General features: G+C 38.0%; 1 protein-coding gene across 1 annotated transcript in view; it reads right to left on the bottom strand.

Annotated features, from left to right (window-relative positions):
• Window positions 1-19,807, bottom strand: part of Plppr5 (phospholipid phosphatase related 5) — a 105,636-nt gene extending 85,829 nt beyond the window's left edge. Inside the window, exon 1 of the mRNA XM_077791434.1 lies at window positions 19,571-19,807. Coding sequence (XP_077647560.1) covers window positions 19,571-19,807 — 237 coding nt within the window. The remainder of the gene's footprint in view (window positions 1-19,570) is intronic.
• Between the last annotated feature and the right edge of the window lie 1,462 nt (window positions 19,808-21,269).

Genomic DNA, 21,269 nt, shown 5'->3' on the forward strand with positions numbered 1-21,269 from the left:
GTTTCCTTTTCACCTCTGTACCACCCTCTTCACAAAGTTAGGGTACTTGAAGGGATTCCTTTCCCAGTTCTCCCCAAACTATAAGCTTAGCCTTCCCTAATCACTGAAAACCCTGATACTGGGAAAGACAGAGGTATGTCACTATCACCCCAGCTCTGTGCTTGGGAATCAAGTCTCCTTTTTGGTAATTCAGGTTGAACATTCTGACCTATATTTGATAACAAGATTTATGCATTGTTCCTGAAATGCAGTTTCTATTTTGCATCTGATTTCTGTTAATATGTTCCTGTTCCTGAGTTTCTGCTTTGACCACTCTAGTTCCTCTAAGGTTGAAACTGTGTGTTTATGTTTTCCAAGCTCCAGGATTTTGCTGGTGAGCTGTATGGTGACTTAGACACTATTTTCTTGCTTTGTGATAGATGTTCTCAACAGTGCACCCCTACTCCTGGATTCCTGGGAGCTATGTTTTGACCACCTCCCAGATATACAATTACTGCTCATGAAGACCCTGATCCCCACCCATGCAGGCTATTTTCTGGAATACCTGTCTTCTGCAACTGTGCCTTCCAGAACCCATGTTTTGTTGCAGGACTAGAGCCCCTGAGCACCTCCAAAGGAGTCTACTTTCCATTCCTTTACTGTGTCCATTCCTCAGATATGTCCTGTACCAACTCCTTCTAAATTAATTCACTCCACCAAGTTACAAAGTGGGTCTCTGCCTCACCCTGTTCTGATGTAGAATAGTTTTTCTTCTTTTTTTTTAAATCTAATTCCCATCTTTCCCAAAAAAGCATCCAGGCAAGAAGAGCACTTGCAAACTGGAAGCACAAGAAAACAGATTTTGCATTGTCCCTTCATTGACCAAAAAAAAAAAAAAAAAAAAAAAAATCACAGCATGTGATTCATATACTTGGAAATCTATAGAAAGCAGTGAGAGGCACTAATCCATGCATACAGATGAACTGAAGTCTTTTAAGGTCGCAGTACCATCTTTGTTGCCAGTACTTGCACTGTGAATAAAGCTGTCAGCAATGATATTTCTGTGATAATATTTAAATAATATGAATATACCCCACATATGTGTTTAGAGATAATAAAGTAGTGACTTCTAATATCTATCCCACCTGACCTGATGTCTCTGATAACTAAGTACACAGAAATAAACTTCTGATAGGGGTATTTGCTTTGAAAATGGGGAGGCTGGAACTCCTAAACATTAACATAAGTGAGACGTTGAATAAAAGTGAGGAAGCAAGGAAGAGTTCCTATTTCCAGCATATCAGGACATCTGGACCCATGCTCTACCACACTAACAAAGAATAAATGATATGTCTTGCTGAGGATAGTGCCACACAATAGAGGTCAATGTTTGTGATATTCTTAAACACTATTCTCCCATTATGGTGTGAGATCCTTGAGGATTTTTTTCATTGTTTAATCCTATGCCTTGCAAACTTCCTGACATATTAGAATTGTATGAATTAATTCTTACATTAAATGGACTGTGCCCAGAGTCTCAGCTGTGGATCCAGAAAATATACAGGTTCTACAATCTTTAGGCCACTTGCTGCCATGATGTGTACTGAAAGCCAGATAATCTCCTTTAAAGAGGGAGACAGAGAGCAAGAATGCCTAAATGATGCCATGATTAGCCTTTCTTCACAACTTCTTTAACACATAAAAAGGATATGCTCTGATCCAAGTATGAACTACAAAAATATTCAAGTATTTTCTCATACTTCTCTATTTCTTCTGCTTGACGAAAAAAGTGTATTTTATTTTTAAAAAACATGATTTAAAAATCATACTTGAAATAGTAAACCAAAAGTCTGTTAATTTGATGAAACTGTAAAAATCTATTCAGGCATCTTTGGCAATACATATCCAAAAGGTGCATATCAATGAAATTATATTTGCTAAACTCTTAAAAAAATATAGCCACAAAACCACTGTTTCTTTAAAACAGAGGGGGAAAAAAATTCCAGATCTGCCCTACCCAGTGTAATTGGCACTAGCCTTGACAACTTGCCTATTAAGCACTCAGAAGACAGCTGGTCCAAATTGAAAAGTGCAGTAAAAGTGTAAAAGTCTAAGTGGATTTAGAAGACTTAGTACAAACAAGAATGGAAAATAACTTATATTAAATTTACCTGTTTCTCTTTTTATTTTTCAATGTGGCTCCCATAAAATTTAAAATGCTTTGCATCATATTTCTATTGTGTCTCATGAGTCTTGATTCTATTTTTATGGCCCCTGGTACACCCAAAGCTGCAGGTAACTGGTCAGCAATCACAGTTATTTAATGGATTCTGTGTTTTGAAAGGAATCAGAACTAAGGAGAGAGAGTTCATGGGTATCATGGACATAGATTTTTGAGGCTTTATTTAATGTGCATATCTGATTGATTTTCAAATGTATAAATCTAAAATTAAATATGAGAAGAGCTTTGGAAGACTATCCATCCATCATGTTTCTTTATTATAATATCTTGGTCTTTGAAAGATAAAAGGCCCTATGATGTTGACTCCACTAAGCAACTGGGCATACATTTGTGGATATCTTTAAAAATATATATATGTCCAACCCTAGAATCTCAGACAGGTATTTTAATCAACTTTCCTGACATCTGTCTTGATTCTGAATTAGATCCAGTTCTGCCATATCAATCACATATAGGGTCTAACATACAACAATCAATATGCCATTCGTTATTCTTTTATGTTCCAACTAAAACAAATAGATCACTGTGGAATGAACTCACAGAATTCGTACTCTGATTTTTTTCTACTGTCTGAAAAAAGGTTGTCACTCTTTCTATGGTAAATGCTAATGTATCCAGAATTTCTAACCTGGTTTTTCTTGATGCTGATTTTTTTTTTTTTTTTGCTTATAACCTAGGATTCTTAAGTGATCTTTTGAGAAACACAAGTTATGTGAATGCAGCAAGTTCAATAAATTCACTATGAACCGTCTAGTTTCTCATGCTGACATCATTTGAGTGTACCTTCTTGGCATGCTTTTAATCAGGTTAGTTTTTCCCTGCAAGGTGTGATGAGTTACTGGTGTTTTTATTTATCACTAGAACTTTGCACAAATCCTGGCATGGAGAAGGCAATTAACAAATAGTTGCTTAAGAAAGATAAGACAGGAAGGAAGGAAGGAGGAAGGGAAGGGAAGGGAAGGGAAGGGAAGGGAAGGGAAGGGAAGGGAAGGGAGAAGGGAGGAAAGAAGGAAGGAAGAGAAGGAAGGCCCCGCCAATATAAGAAAAAGGAAAAGCATCTTAGTTGTATTGATCCTCAAACTAAATGCCTGCCACCTGAATGAATGGTGTTAGCTATGGTACATTCAGGATCCACTTGGATTCACTTGGATACCTGACACTATAGCCATGCAATACTTAGCACAAAACACCAGTGACAGTATTTCATCATCCTTCCACATCCAGACAATCTGTGGCTCATATTTTTAATAATACATGAATATACTTAAAGAAACTTTATTCATTCCATCTTCCCCATCACAGTACGGTCTCCTTTTTTACAGTATTATTAGAATCCACCAATCCTCATACTTATATGTTTATCTTCTGTACTTATCTGGGATCCTACATCAACTGAGAGTAACTCGGGAAAAGCAGGCTTCACAAAGGACATATGAAGAGATATTTAAATACAAATATCCTGGACAATGCTCTGCGAAGGAACTAACAACCACTATTTCTGTCACCTCCATCCTACTTAATGTTAGTAAGTTAAGCTATTTTCTTCTAGTTTAAAATAGTCACAGAACATAAATACTCTGGCTGTTTATTTCAACTCACTCTCATTTCAGACCATGAGTCGAATATGTTTATATTGATAGACCTCTCACATTACTTTATAAGAGCTGCATTTTCCAAATGGCATCAGTCACTTGATTTTAATATAGATTTTTTTTATCCCATCCTCTAATCTTCTTCTCTATTAGTGATGATCTGATGTTTCTTTGGGACTTGTTTCAATTACACATATTTATTTATTTACACATATTGCTTTCTTGACTTGTTCAAAATTCTCTCCTTCTGTAAACTTCCAGTGTGGTACAATCAAGTGGAGCAAGAATACTTCTTTTCCCAGAAATCCTCCTGGACCCCAGGAACTCATCCCTTGCTGTCACTGAAGAGTATGGAAAAATAATGGATTTTGGAGTCTAGCAGACCTATTGGTTTCAAATTACTTAACGTTATGCAAATTACTTAATGTTATTTGAACTGCAGTTTCTTCTTCAAAAGAGTAATAAAAATACAAAATGATAGAACTGTTATGAAAATTAAATTACCCCCTAAAATTAACATGTTCAAAAGAAATAGCTTTTATACAATGAATGCCAGTTTTCTCTATGAGGAAACTGAAAATCAATGAGGAATGAATGAGGACAATTTCCATACCACGTTGATTAGTGGTAGAGGCAAGATCCAAACCCGTCTATATCTGATTCTAAATTTGCTTAAGTAAATATTAATTCTTAGATCCTCCAAACCAAATCCAGATTCACCTGACATGGCCAAAATGCCATCTTCCTAGAGATACCTTCTCCATGCCTGAGTTCACTAGGATCTAAGAGCATGGCACATGGAATTCATTCATACATTAACCAGCGGATGGCTACCTTCCAGGTCCTGGGTACTCTCCAGGTTCTGGAATAAGTTTTTGAAATTTTAGCTTCTGAAGGTTTTCTGTATACATCTGGATCCTTATAGGACTCTGACTTCCTAAGGCTAGAACAGTCATTTGTCTTGACCCCAGCTACCCTTTTCTGTTCTCACTGCAAAGTACCTAGCAAAGGTTTAAAAGGCCAGAAAAAAGCCAGGCATGGTGGTACACACCTGTAAGCTCAGCAGCTCAGAAGGCTGAGGTAGGAGGATCATGAGTTCAAAGCCAGCCTCAGCAAAAGCGAGTCACTTAGCAACTGGGTGAGACCCTGTCTTTAAATACAATACAAAATAGGGCTGGGATGTGGCTCAGAAGTTGAGTGCCCCTAAGTTCAAACCTTGGTACCAAAAAAAAAAAAAGCCAAAAAAATTATAATCTAAGCACTTCCAATATTTTAACTGCATGACACTGAGCAATCCTAATTTCTCTGAGCCTCAGTTTATCATCTTTAAATGATTATAGTACCCATGTCATGTGATTATTGGGAATTATTCTCTGAGTGATTTAGGACTACATAAATGTAAGAAGCCATGTTATTGTACTGTCAATATCAATCATTACATAATACATGGATGTCAGAATGAATGTTCATTCTACAGATAGCTTCTGCACTAGCAACTGTGAGATCAGAACTGTGGATCCATACAAAGCTTCCCGTAGTTTCATTACCTCTCATTTGTTGTTTCCACTTGCCCAAATTCAAGTTCTGACCACCTGGATTGTTGATTTCTGCCTCCTGGGATGGTTTCTGATCCCTGGTTGCTGGCGCTAATGTGGGCTCCCAAGCCTTGCACCCCAGACTGTGTGCCTGGGACCTCAACTCACTGCCTGTTGTATCCTTTGCCTCCTCTTAATTCTAATTCTTTTTTGTTGTTTCTTTGTTTTTATTAGTGAATTATAATTATACGTTCTGGCTCAGCACTGGTGTCTGTTGTCCATTAAACCCTTTTTTAGAACTGCTTGCCTGAAGCCTGCCTGTCCACCATCCAAGCAGCCATCCTTCTCTTGGCCTTTCTGTTTCTAAACGTATCATGGTTCCCCGCAGTCTCTATAATCAAACCCATCTGAGGTATCAGGGCTGCCCTAGTCCCATTTTCCATTGAAAGAAACATCAAAATCTTGTGGTCTAATTCTCACCTCTCTTTTCTCCCATGCCCAGTCTTCCAGGCTTTACCTGCCTGCAGATTGTTAAAGCTTCTATAACTTTAGCTTCTTTTGGTTTGTTCTTGCCATGTCATTAACCTGACTGCTTTTACATACTTCCTTTGCAAACTTTAATGTGTTTCCTCTTTCGAATTCCTTGAAGTTCTCCCTTCTAAGTGAAAGAAGCCAAGATGCAAACACATTCACATCATAAAATTTATGCAAATCCAATTAATCCAATCAAAGCTTGTTTGTGAAAAGCCTGTCTTATGTGTTCTTTGAAGTCATTTCCCATGAATGGAAATCTTAATGAGATGACTAAATTTAGGAGTATAGTGCTTCTTGCAAGAAAACCAAGCACATTTAATCCTTGGTACTACAAACTGAAAAATATGAGTTTCACCTTCCAAGAACAGTACTTTTCAATTTCACATTAATTTCAATCAGTTTTTTTTTCAGAAAGAACTGCAATATCTTCAATTTCTAGAGCAACAAATGCATGTATACATTTCCATTCAATTTCCAATTTATAATGAGAAGACGAAAAACATATATTATACAGGTGAGCATACCTGTTACACAATATAGAAAATGCAAGGCAAGATGACTCAATTATAGGAGCAAAACAGCAAAAGTAATAAAAATAACCTTTCCAACTTGAATTTTAGTTATGCATGTCCCACGTAAACTTTCAACATAAATTGTTGTACAAATATTGGTCTCTTTGCATTGTCCAGGATACCTGAAATGACTTCAAATCATGTAGCATGTGCATCACAGAAGTTAACTTATTAATAACCAACTAATTCACAGTGGTGAAATAAATTGAATAAAATAATCTGAGTACAAGATAATTCTACTAAAGTATAATTCTACTAAATTAAAATTTGAAAGTGAGAAAAACTTTAAGAATTCTGAAACAAACAGCCAAACTGAGTGCTAACTTGCCCTACACTGCTTAAAACTCTGAAATAATATTTTTTTATTTTTCTCTAGTTTACTAAATTGAAATCAATGAAGAAATAAAATTATTTGAGTGAGAAAGGCAGATTTAAAAGGCAGAAAAAGTGAAGCTGAAAGGTTAGAATGTGAATCATAGCTTGACCTCTGCAAGAGGGTAAGAAATCAGGACTTCAGTCTGAGTATCAATAGAGTGTAAGTTCCTCCGTGCTCTAATTCTGTGCTGTGCAACTTCCCATTCCAGACAGTCTTGTAGTTCCTTCAAATTACAAGGTTTCTCCAGCCTAAAAGAGTTTGCATGCTATTTGACTGGAACACCTTTCCTTTCCTCCCTGACTTGCTGACACCCCTCCTTTAGGAACATATTTTCGTGATTCACTCCTCCACCCTACCCCCACTTCTTATCATGATTCACTTTTGAATACCTAGAACCCATCACACACACTGGTTTTTCTAGGAAGGTCTCAGCAAATGTTCCCTAATAAACATATGAAGGGATGAATTCCTGAATACAAGATCATCCTACTTTAATTTGATCTTCAGTGGGCTGTTTCTTTTGCACCCATTTGATAAAGTGAAGAGCTAATTTGCACTTGTTTGATATGTCACTCTAATTGGGAAATCTTGAATTTCATTGAAAAGTATCCATAAACAATATAGTCCTAATTTCTTTTCCCTGTTCTGCCTGAAGTTAATTGAACTTGTGATTTGCTTGCCCAAGCAGCCCTGAATCTTTCCTCTATTCATTAATGTCATTCTCTAAACTACAACTAATTTTTATCACTCTCAGTGGGAAGAAACTCTTCTCAAGAACATTTCCATGTATTGAGTCAAGTGTTTCAACTCTTAATCCATGATTACTAATGAAAGTGTACAGAGAATGATTCAGAGATCCCGAGTGACAATAAAATCATGACTCATCTCATTTAGAAACTGCCAACTCTCTGAATGCAACATCAGAACAACATAAAAAAGTCTTCTAATTTTACCATACACATTTCATATGTAAAATGCACTGATGGTTTAATTTACAAAGCTGAAAGAAAAATGATTTGCTCTTAAGTCACCTGATTTATTTTTTGGGAAAAAATCTAAGTATATTGAAATACATAAAATGTCACATTTGTTGAAGAAAGAACACATACTACACAAATGCTTAAGTAGTGATGTTAGAAAATTATAAAAAGATATGCTGTGTACAGATAAAGACACAGAAAAATGAAAAAAATAATTACAGACTATGAATATAATGATGTTAAAGATTTTTTACACAAAACTTCAGATGTTTGAAAGAGTGTCCTTTTGAAATCAATGAGTGTTATTTTGCACTACATTCTGTATAACTCTGACTAAATGAAAAATTAAGTGAATATACTTGAAGAAACACTTGAAATTATTGATGACTAGAAGATAAAGTAGAATATTAAGTACCCAGATTTGGGAAAAAATAACTTAAACTCTATAACTTAAGTATCTATGAATGGAAAGTGACATAAATATATTTTTTCATAAAAAAATAGAGTGCCTAGGAAATTCATAACAGTCTTAAATAAGTAAAAGTACCTAAAATTATTTTAATTTCTATTAATTCTTTTAAGATACACAAATTATTATTTATATCTACCATATGAAAGGCATTACATTTGGGAGTATATGCTGAGAAAGAGGCAAAGATACACAAGACATATTTGCTAGTCTACATAAATTTTTAATCCTTTGATAGGCAAATCATTTGTACATAATTAATGATAGTGCATAACAATGCAGAAATATGCTGCATGTATATGCTACATATGACTAAAAGTGTTTAATAATTATCAGACTCCAAGATAACAAATCCAATTAGAAGAAGTTGCCTGTAGTTAGGTCTTTAGGATTAAGAAGCCAAGACAAGACCAGTTTCAAACAGAGGGAAAATTCTGTGATCTCTTAGCAGTGTCTGTTGTGGTCAAGGGAGGAGCCAGTGAGCATCATCTTGCTGTGTGAAGATGTATCTGTGTGGGAAGAGGTGGAAAATATTCCCTTTATAGATGAGATAACTGACCACAAGGTCGTTTAATACCCACTGAGACTAATGCTTCAATGAAAAAAAAATAGTGTGCAAACTAGGGAAAATGCCTGATTTAACTTGCCAAAGTTGAAAGTACACCTGAGATATAGTCTTCAGTGTTGAGCATTAAATATAAAAATGTAAGATATTTCAAATTCAGTCAGACACGGGCAGCCAAAATGGTAGAACAAATTCAAGTCCATGCCAAGTGAAGATCTGTGCGGTTTCTCACTAGTTGCATGGCCTCAGACAAGTCATTTAACTCACAGGGCACAGATTCAAAGATAAACCTATATGAACGCTTGGTCCTCTTTCATTATTAAAAAGTTTTAGCTATGAAGAAGCATGTTCTCTTTCATAATGAATTTACAAATCATTTCCAAAAATGGAATGGCAGAGAGAGACTGATAGCATGGCTTGAATAAAGTGTCTACTGGAATCCCATATCTGTATTCTAGACTTTGCCCCAAAAAAATAAATGAATGAAAAGGGGACCCCAAGTAATCATGTGGTGAGGAGTCAGAGAAGAGGAAACAAAGGTCTCTTTGTGAAAGACCAACAGGGTTGAAGCTTTGATTAAGTCTCTTCATTCATTTTAGAAACTGAGTACACCCAACACTGCCCAGGCACATGCAAAGGAATAGGTCATTATCACCAACCCAAGGATACTGTTTTCTTTTAGTTTTTACATCAATTGGAAATGTCAGGAGTTCATTTTAAATTATAAGATGAATCCCCAGGTGCACTATCTCTATCCAAGGCTGCTCAATTTGGGTGTCTGTGAGAACATGGCATTCTGCTTTGATGAGGTCTCTGGAAATACAAGATGTTTCTCAGTGTGAAAAGTGCTTCTATGCACCCCAGTGTGAGAAAAAACTAAATCTGAAATGGAGATTTAAAAAAAAGTACAGTTTTTTCTGTTACTATTGAAAGCACCCTTTTAAAAAATGGGATCCTTGCATAGGAAACACATAGAGGTTCTGGTTATACTAATAAATTTCAGATTTCTTTAGAGAGGAAATAGCACACGATATTTTGATAATATGCAGATGTGTTAGGAGTACATTTATGCTTAGCTGCCCTATAATTTCACATCCTTTTATTTCCCAACATTGCTTTGAAATGTGGGGGAAGGGCTTTAATCCTGGTTTTGAGATTTGGAGCATGTCACTTAACCTCTTTAAATCTTAATTTCAAGGTATACTGCACAAGGAATGTGCTCACCAAATATTTGTTGAGAAAAAAAAAAGTATGAGAGGAGGAAGGCAGAGAAGGAGGGATGGAGGAAGGGAAGGAGTACAGAAGAGAATGGAGGGAATTTTTAAACATTCATTCTTTCTATACTGTTCCAGTTCCAAGTGTTTTGAATATTTTCGTACCACACCAAACACAAAGTATACCCTTAATAAAAAAATTCAATAGACTAGCAAAACATGGATCTGACAATAGGGCAAAAAAAATTTTAGGTCATCAATTTAGTTAACATATTTTGGGTGTATAGTCTCAAAGTAATGAGGATATAGAAGACCCAGTTCCTAAATTAAGAAGTCTACAATTTTCTTTAAGCTATTTCAATGTAATCTGTGTGATATATATGTACCACTTTGTTTATGCTCCAATTCTAGGAATAATCTGCTTAAATGATACTAAAATGCAAAGTCTTAGGCCGTCATTAACATTTTATCAAAAAGATCCCATTCCAAACAGGCTGCCAAAAGTCTTTTTGCTATGCCCATGTTAATTAACAACTGACTTAATTAGCATTGTGAATATAAAAAGAGGATTTTTTTTTTACTGATATAAGTAGTGGCTTTTAATTAGCATGATGAATGCTAAAAATGGACTCCTACTGGAGAAAGGAAAGATTTTTCCAGTTACATGGATTACCTAAGAGAGTTCTGAGACACTTCCCATGCCTGAGTGAACAAGGTACAAGGCTCTGGCAGGACAGTAGCCTACACTCAATGGCTTGTTCTTGAGGGATCCAGATTCCAGCCATTGTTGGATTGGGAGAATTTTAGCTTCAAGCATGTCAACCTGAGATCACAGAATATCCCTTCACGAAGAATTTCATAAACCTAAAATGCTATAAAAACCAGAATGTTCAAAGTTATTAAACTTACAACACAGGACTACTCTACTTGTTTCATTGAAAGGTTATTAAATAATGGTGGGCTCAATGAAATTTTGTCTGACACTTGAATTCAAATTCACCTTACCTTCATCAACAAAAACTTCAGTGGGTGCCTGGATAGCAGTCTATCAAAAATAATCTAGGGCTGGGGTTGTGGCTCAGTGGTAGAGCACTTGCCTAGCATGTGTGAGGCAGTTGGATTTGATTCTCACCACTGCATGTAAATAAATGAATAAAATAAAGGTTCATAAACAACTAAAAAACAATAATCTAAAAGTCAAGTCAGTTTACAATGCCCTAACATTGAGATGTTCAAGTCTAGTGATTGAAACATAAATAAAAATGCAATCTAAGAAACCTATAAAGTTATTTAAATGCTAAAATTTGTATATGAGGCAAAAGAGTCATAGAGAACAATGTAGCTATTTCAACTGGGAAAATCTAAGAGGTGTATTTAGCAAAGTTTGTGCTAGGTCTAGAAGGATATGTCAGAATATTCCAGAAAGCTGTGAATTTGGGGGGAAAGGAAGGGGGGGAATTTATAGAGGTTAGAATCCAGAAAGATAAAAATGGATTTATACAAGAAATCACAAATGTAGTAATGCTTATAGATGTATGTGTGTGCATGTATACACTAAACACACACACACACACACACACACACACACATACACACTTTCACTCACACATGTTCTCTCATTTGAGAAATGTCTACCAAAAAAACTGTCATTAGAGTTTTAATGTACCTGGGTTGGGAAAACAATCTCTGGAGTTGTGTTTTTACCCCCTACCCCATATGGTAATTTTACTGACAGTGATTCTCAAGTTACATCTGTCATAATAGGACTAAAAATGTAACTAGCCTGCTGAGTGCAAACTGGCATTCTCAGAAATAGTTTAAATAGCACTGAATATAGAACTCCATTTCACATATTCTAAAATATCTTCCATCAAAATAATAGTCCTTATGGTTTTCCAAAGTCCATTAATAAGTCCTCCTAACCACAGGTTAAGTTCATAATTCTGAAATCAGAATTTGCCCTCTCAACTTGCATGGATAAGAATATCAAGTTCTATTGACTATTCCACCTGTGTTAGGAATCAGTGAAGTTTTATGTTTGCACAAAGATCTTAAAATTCCTTTTTTCATGTTCTTTTATAACTAAGCCTAAAGACTAAGAAGCATATAGACACTACAAATAGCATACTGATATATAATCAATATGCTTTAGCTCTCCCCTGCCTACTAGGAATGCCATCATTTATGCTGTGAAGCAAATTAGTGAACAACTCTGCATGTAGCCAACAGACCATTGGACTTGAAGTAATAACTTCACATTCTCAATGTGTCATTTACCAACTGGAGCAAATTGCAAGAGCTCTCTAGATTTGTTATTGCATGTGCTATCTGAAAGAATTAATGTGAACAGTAAATGGCTTACCTCATTCATTCAACAAAATGATTAAGTACACATGATGTCATTTGACTTTGCACTATCAATAAAAATTATTAGCTTTTATGTTAAAAGAACAGCTATCACTTATTGAACACCGAGTGCAGACATGTATTTAATTGTTGTAAGATGTCATGTTAACTACTATTATCTCAGTCTTACAAAGATAAGATCTGAGGTTTGGAGATATAATTTTATGCATATTATCTGAACTGTTGAAGCTTCTGGAATATGTCTTATTCATTTTAGAAGCCCATGCAATGGCAGTGCTACCTAGTACATAGTGGATGCAATACTATCATTCAAAACTTCAACAAATAATGTATTTTTAGCACAGTGAAAATTTAAAAATCAACATGAAAAAATACATACTTAACATATGGTATCAGCAGAGCTCCCTGGAAATATGATTTACTTCAAATTATGGAAAGGAATGAAATGATTCTTTATAATAATCTTTACAACACTCAGAGCTTGCTGAAATATTTTTGAAAAATAGAATTGAATATTAGAGTAATGGTCTGTAATAATCAGGAGGCCATTTTATACTGTTGGCTTTCTATTTTTGCTACTCTTTCTATAGGAAAATCAGAAAAGAACTTTTAAAAATCATATTTATTTTTCCACACCACAGAGTAAATATATAAGGCTGGCAAAGTACTGCTGCCAGTAGTGTTAACCATCTCTGATGACGGTGGCTGCACAATCCACATAACTACTCATATTATGTTTCCCTTACAGGTATGAAGTGATTTACTGTCTCCAAAGTGCTTTCTCATCTATTTGATTCTCACAACATCTCTTCAAAGTGGGAAGGAAGAAGGCAAAATTAATTGGATAAAGTAACTCTCTCAGAGAAGCTACATGGATATGAGTGATGAAGGGTGGAGGGAGAGAGTAAAAAGGGAAAGAAGAGAGGGTAGTGGAGGAGAAGAGCGGGGAGGAAAAGCTAGTTAGTGTTCTGATTCCTGGGTCTTTCATTTCCCCTCAGCATCACCATCTCCTTACCAGAATACAAAGAAGAAGGACAAATGGAAAAACAGTGACAATGAATGTTAAATGGAGGAAGTGAAAAGAAGGGGAAAAGTGACAATGTGAACAAATGAATAAGAATAAGAACATCAAGTAAAACAAGGTCCCAAGAGACACAAGGAGAGGTTAAAACAGTCCCAAAGAGTAGCTTTTTAGAGGATCTGGACATCTTTGACAGTATGATTAAACCATGGAGGCATACTAAAAAAAATGGCACATGTACACACATAATATTTTATGCACAATTTCCATTCATTCACTGCACTTCAAAATCTAGTGCTAAGTTCAAGTTTAAGAAACATGCCTTAAAAGCAGAGGTAGCTTCACCTCTCTGAGTACTGTGGTTTGCACATCCAGAACCAGAGGGTGGTTCTACAGAAATGTGGATGCCTGCAGCACCATGACTGTGTGTGCTGCGGAGACAAGAGACATGCCTTCATATTAGAACAGAACTCTCAATCCCTTCTGCTGCCACCCACCTCTCCACGCCATTTCCAAGTTTAATAGGAAACAAAACAATATCCTACACCATACATTGAGACCATTATCTTCAGTGGAACACAAAGTTTCCCATCAAACCAAGAAAACTGAAATCAAGGACACAGGGTTTGAGAAAATTCTGACTTTCCTGGTATTGAATTACTATTACTAAAAATCTTTAAAGACCAATTAACATGTTAGGATTCAGATATTTGATAAAATATTTAAATGCACAGGCTTTGACAACTGGCACTGTAATTGTGGGACACTGAATTGGTCATCTGACCTCTCTACATCCAAGTATCTTCCATAAATTTATCGTGGAAATTAATAATATTAATGAATTTAAATAACTTAAGTCTGACATAATAATCTTACTGAACTTATACATTTCATTAATGAAATAGATTTAATGAGGGTATATTAAAGAAAAGTGCTATCTTTGTGGGCATTAAATGAAGCAGTGCATAAAATATATCTAACATAGGATCTGGTGCATAGGAAATGAATAATAAATATTAGTGTTAGTGTACTTTAAGAAATTGAAGTGACATCAAAGGTAGGAATCATTAACTTGGTTTTAAGAATGGAATTCTGATTGCTGCACTTTTCTTACTATTCAGACTCCTTAATTTATGAAGGTTGGAGTGAACTCAGTGGCTTCTGCCTCTCTCAAATAGGTTTTCAGCTTTGGAATCCACTAACAAAAAGGTATTTTGCTAAGTGCTTTATAGAGGTTAGCTTGATTAATCATCCCAACCTCAAAAGGAGTAATGATAGCTGTCACATACATAGCTGGGCACTACTCTGATACTTACATGTGTTGACTCATTTCATACTCAGAGCGTATCCTTACTATCTCCATTTAATAGTCAAAGACATAGAAAAATAGAGAGATAAATGGGTTCAAGTTTCACAGGTGAAAAAACTGGCAGATATGGGATTCAACCCAGGCAGTAAGATTCCAAGACTTGTGATCTTTACCCCTACAACCACTGACTCTCCAAGAGCCAGGTGTTTTTATCTCCAGTTTTTGAAAAAAGATTTTGGCAAAAGCATATGGCTAGTGAGGAGGAGAACAGGATAAGAATCCAGACTCGTCTGACACCCATATCTGTGCTTCATCTCCTATTCCAGCCCCAGTAGTGGGTTCCAGGAATGAGGATGTGAGGGAATACCCAAGGCAAGGTTAGGAGGAGAAGAGGTCTATGGGAAAGCATTGGGTACAAGATGCCTTCCTGTCACCATCTACCTTCACTCCATTCAGTGATGCCAGCAGCCATGGGATGGCAGCTGTGGCTACATTCCTCAACTCTGGATCTCAAGGACCAGAGAGCATCCTGAGGATGCAAACATAAAGAATCTGAGATGTGCATAAACTTCAAACCCTCCCCATGTAGTGTCAGTAGCTACCTTGGTTGGTGCTGATTTTCTTTATCTTGATTCTGGCTCTATGAAGATGGATGGACTAGTTTAAACTCCTTTGAATCATCTGGACTGCTCAGAGATCAAAAGGACAATAGGTCTTATGACTAATGAATCCAAATTTGGGGAGCAGAAGCTATTGTCATCACCAGTTCTTTTAATCAATGAAACTCAAAGGTCACTAATTAAATTTCTATCTGTGTATGCTTTATGTGACACTTTGATAAATGCCATATAGATAAAACTGAACACTACCTATTTTCAAAGGGTTTATAAATCATGTCATCCATGTAAAAATGAAAACACAATTAAAATAATTATTATAAAATATTGGGGACAGACTTTAAATTGATCTTATATAGATATTTTGATAACAGAAGATCCCTCTACACTCCAAGCAAATAAATAAATATATGAATAAATATGTCTTTAGACACTACCTCTCAGACCAAGTCCTGCTCAGTTCTTAGAAAACTAAGTTAAACTCTCAGTCTGGCCTTCCAAGTCTTATTCATGCAATCCCAGCCTTTGTCTTTAGCTATGAACCCCCATTTCCCCAAACATGACTCTCTGAAATGAAAAAAAAAAAAACAATAGTTGTTTGAGGAATGCTTTCAGCATTTTCTGCCCTCATGGGTTGGTAAAGGAAGCTGCTGCTATGATGTCTTAACTCAACTGCCAGTTGGACTCACCTTTCAAACAAATCTCAAATGCACCATCTCGTCTAGGAATCCTCTCCCCATCCTACCAAACAAAAGTGATCTTATCCTTTTCTGAATCACCAGAGTCTCTGTGGTACCTACAAGTATATATATGCAGAAGTAAAAAAAAAAAAAAAAATATATATATATATATATATATATATATACATATACATAAAACTTTTACCATTATTATTTGAATTATGATCTTCAATGTGTTTACCTAATTTCCCAAATTAGGCTGCAAATTTCTTAGGATTGGTGACCAGGGTTTATTTCTCCAGTTGCCTCAATTACCTCTCTTTTGCCAGGAAACTATTTGCACTACAAGGATTCAATAAACACTTAATGAACTGCTATTTTATTAATAATAATGATGGATGGAGGGTGTGGTTTTGTAGTCGAACACTTGCCTGGCATGCACAAGTTTCTGGGTTCAATCAAACACTGCAAAAAGTTAAATAATGCTAGTGATATAGAACCTCTTATGGAGCATCAACCATGCAAAAGTGACATTAACATAACTAATTTAAAATTCAAAATCCTGTGACAAGGGAATTAAGGCTTACATTAATTGTTCAAGTTTACATAACATGTGGAGTTCCCAACTCAACATCTCAAATATACCTTCAATCAAAAATCCAATTTGTTAAGATTCTCAATCTGAGTCCAAGGGAACTCTATATGAAAGTGATACAATGCATAAGATATATGGTTTTTAAGTTTTGGATAAATTAATTTAATGAGTATGAAACAAATCTGCACCTCTCAAGAGTAATGAGTTTAAAAACTTAAAAATATATTTATTAAGAAGAACCTTTATCACCACAGTATGAGAACTATAAGAGATGAGGGAATATATTCTTGTGTGAGGTATTCGTTCAGAATAATGATTATGAATAAATTGAATTTGCATAAAGAATAAAGTATAGGCTTAGAAGATTGATGGACTAGAGTTAAAATTCTGAGTGTAACATTGTAGCTCTTGTCTTTGGGCACACCACTTAAACTTCCTATTTTAATAGGGAACAGATTATTTTTGAAAGAACACATACATGAAGCTGGATTGGGACTTCTGATGTATTTTAGCAAATTATAGAGTCAAAAGACAAAGCAAAACATTTTCCTGGGTAAAGTATAAAAAAAAAAAAAAAAAAAAAAAAAACCTTTCCAGTTTTCTTGAGAAGATGCAGAGGTACAGCTGCCACTCCTATTTCAATTCCTGGAGTAAGGACAGAATACTCTATTATTCCTACCAGCATAAGAGAAACAAAGGCCAGCATCACAGCTTTCCTCCAAAATCCAGTACTTCTCTTTAAACCAGCAAACAAACCCATTCTCTTAAACCTAAAGAACTAAAGGTCAAAACCTGAAACCCAAGTTGGATCATCCCTTTAAAAAGTCTGACTACTTATATCCTCAATGCCTGCTCCATCAGTCAATCCCCAACATTCAGAGAACGTGTTCTTTGGAAGCAATAGGCATCAGTCTAAAGCATTTGGCATCAGTCCTATGAACATATAAACACCATAGTCAGTTTTTGAAATTTTTTTCAGATGTTCCCAACTTACTATCTGAATCTCAAGTTTCCTCAAATGTTAATTGGATCCCCTAGAAGGGCTGCTGTACAAAATATATGTGACTACAACTATTCAGTACCCAACACAGTGGGCACTCAGTAGAGACTAATTAATTCCCTTTCTCCTTCCTAGGTTCTGCCTAAGTGGAGAATTATCAAAATCTTTGGACCAATGTGTTTTTTTCTCTCACTGCCACCTGCCACCATGGATGGTTGGTTCAGATAAAAAGTGCTACCTCATTTCAGTAAGATACTGAATGTCATTTACCACAAGACAAGTTACAGACAGTGTTTATTGTATTTATTATGGTTGCAACCAAATAAATGACATGAAGGTAACTTTTTTTTTTTTTTATCCTTAGAAAATCCCTGAGCTAGTCCCCTGGAAAACAGGTGGCTGGAAACCCAGACTCCACCCAAAGTCAAAAGACCCCAAGAAACAAACCATTGCTTCCTCTGCCAATTTTTGAAATGGAGGAGAAAGATCACAGACATGGGACTTCTGATATATTAGCAAATTATAATGTCAAAACACAAGGCAAAGCATTTTTCTGGGGCAAGGTATATCCCATTTCAAACCACTATGCTAGAGCTGAATTTGAAGCCAACTATCACAGTATGTGATAAAGTTACTTTGAAGTTATCAGAAGTTGCTTGGTTTGTTCACAAAATTCCATTTTGTGTGTCAGGAACATTTCATTATTTTGTAAATCACAAAATCATGTTCTTTAAAATCCAAGATGAATATCAAAGCCAAATGGATACAGCAGATGTTCTTAACACTCATAATTGCAATTTATACATTCAGCTATTGAAAATAAAACTTCACTTTCCCTGTCCTCTTGATTTTCCAATTTCCTCTTCATTCTTTATCTGAAAAGGGGGGATGGGAGGGGGAGGGAGAGGGAGACTGCATCATAGGAAGGGAATCTCTACTACTTTGTCAGTCTAAAGAAACCATAATGTGTCAGGTTTTCTAAAGAAATCCCATCTATTCTCATAAAAAAACACGTCTGCATTGTATTCACATATGTAAACTGTGATGTAATTATTATTCCAATAATTATATATAAGGGTATATGTACACTTGTGAGTGTATCTTTATAGTCCTCTCTCTCTCTCTCTCTCTCTCTCTCTCTCTCTCTCTCTCTCTCTCTCTCTCTCTCTCTCTCTTTCCCACTCTCAGACACACACACACCCAGTCTATAAATCCAGAAGGCATTCTCAGCCAGATTTAAAGAGACAAGGATTCGAGCCGCCCAGGGAAGGAGCAGCCTTAAATAAATCTGAAGTGCTCTTGTGATTTAGGCACAGCTCCTTCTCAGCAAAGCCCTGTTGCCCAATCCTCTTCATTGACAAATTCCCAATTTCTTTTTTAGATATTTGGTCTCTGGTCAGCTTAGTCCATTTGGCTTTTTCATCTGAAAGGGAAGGAGGTAGTAAAAATATCGGTGTGCCCCGACTGGGGAAGCAGGGGTACCTTCCACACCCCAGTAATTGACCCCCTCTGTCCTCACTAGCTTGGCTGCTGCTCATCTTCCAGGAGCACAGAGGAGATCAGTGAAGCAAGGCCACAGAATCCATCAAGTCCAGATTCACCCAAAAAAGCAAACCCCTTCCCCATCCCTGACACTCACCCATTACCTCCTACAGCCCCCTTCCCTTCTGTTGCCTCCGCATCACCCAACACTGCAGCCACCGCAGGGGGTGCGGGGGTGGCGTGTGGGGAGAGAGGGGGCTTCCTTCGCACCCACCCCTCACGCACCCAGAGAAGAATGTCCTCTGGGGAAGGGGATGCCAACAACTTGGAGGAACTTAGAAAGCAAAAGCTGCCGCGCCCCGACCCTTGGTGGGGCCGCAACCCCGAAGGCGAGGGCGAAAGAAGGGAGTCCGCGGCGAGGGCGAGCACCCCCGAGCTTACCACGAGCACGGGGACCCCGGCGGCCAGAGAGTAGAGGAGCACGGGGGGCACGGCGCTGCTATCCTCCGGGCCCGGGTAGGGCTTGCGGTAGGCACTGTCGTGGCAGAAGAAGCCCTGCACGTTCACGGTGAACGTGTCGGTGTATTCGAAGTAGTATGCCAGCATCACCGTCCCTGCCATGATCACCATCTGGAAATAGAGCATGCTGCTGGTGAGCGCCTGGGGCAGCAGGGGCATGCACGCCTCCGGGCCGAGCCAAGCCGAGCGGGCGGCCGACGCGGCAGGCCCCCTCCCGGGTCCGCCGAGTCAGCCACCGGGGGCGCGGCGGCGGGGGAGGCTGGAGGACGCGGAGCGGGAGGAGGGATGGAGCCGCTGGAGGAAGAGGCGGAGGCAGTCAGGGTTTTGAGGCGCGGGCAGGCTGCAGAGGAGGCGGCTACCCCCGGACGAGTCCCTGCTCCCCTGCCCGCCCCCTGCCCGCTGCAAGCGCCGCCCGCCCCGGCGCAGGGTCGCGCGGAAGGGCGGGGAGTCCCCGGGGACTGGCTGTGGCCGCTGCACCCTGGCAGGAGACCATTCGCGAGACCGCTGTTCTGGGTCAAGCCCTCAGGCCAGCAGGCAGAAAGCCGCGTCAGCGGAGCGGGCGGCAGCAAGCGGGACAGCTGCACCTGTACCCCCTTCTGAGGGCGGACGCTATGGAGCTGGAGAGCTCCTGGCGGGGGAAAACCAAAATAAAAAGGGGAGGAGAGGCAATAGAGATGGAGCTTCTAGAAACTCCCTTTCTAGGCACCAGCTGGGCTGTTTAAGAAACCCGCACAACGCCTGGGAAAATGGTGCGTGGACACGTCTTCAGAGCGCAAATCCCACCAAAGCGCAAAGTGTCCGATGCGGCGCCTCTGAGTTTCAGCGTGTGCCTTTAGCCGCGCTCCCATGGATTCCTTAACCCTGCACAGGACCCCAGCAGAGCAGTGGTTTCTAGGTTCGATTAGAAAAATGATCTCAGAGGATTTTAGCTTTGGGGTTTCTTTGCCTCCCCTGCAGCTTCCTAGGGCTTTGTGTGTAAAAATACAGAAATCATTGCTCGAAGCTCCAGAAGCATCATCTCTTGTACACCGGTTCCTTCCTTCTTCCATGTATTCTTTTGCTCATCTTCTCAGTCTCCTTTTATTAGCTGCTTGTGAGAGGGGGCTTTACAGATTCTTGGGAGTCAGCGGTACCAGCCATCAGGAAAAGAATAAAAGCTATTTGATTCATCTCTGTATTCCCCTAGTTTAGGAATCTGCAGGAATTCCTGTAGGCTCAGGTGAAAGGAGAAGCAGACCAGTGCAGGCTCACAGTACATGCAAAGTACACCCATACGTGGGTATCCACGCGTGTGCGTGGAGATAGGGTGCTATGGAATTCGTTTATGCAAGGAATGGATTCTGTGATGCCATGTAGGTCCCTCTGTGCAAGCTTAGGTAGTGGATTCCCAAAGGGCCCTTTGGAAACCTGACACTGCAGGTAAGAAAGCATTTATACAAAGCAAGATTGGAGAATATTCTTAGAGCTCTGCCCTTCTCATTAAAATGTAGAATTACCTTAGCAATTTTCTAACTTGATTCATTTTAATGGGTGTAAATGATTTTTTAAAGGTGGGCCTTTATCATCAAGAAAATTCAACATTGTTAGGCTAAAAAAACAAGCAGTTCAAATGATTGGTAGT

Source organism: Urocitellus parryii, chromosome 11 (assembly GCF_045843805.1).
Source record: "Urocitellus parryii isolate mUroPar1 chromosome 11, mUroPar1.hap1, whole genome shotgun sequence".
NCBI classification, from domain to species: domain Eukaryota; kingdom Metazoa; phylum Chordata; class Mammalia; order Rodentia; family Sciuridae; genus Urocitellus; species Urocitellus parryii.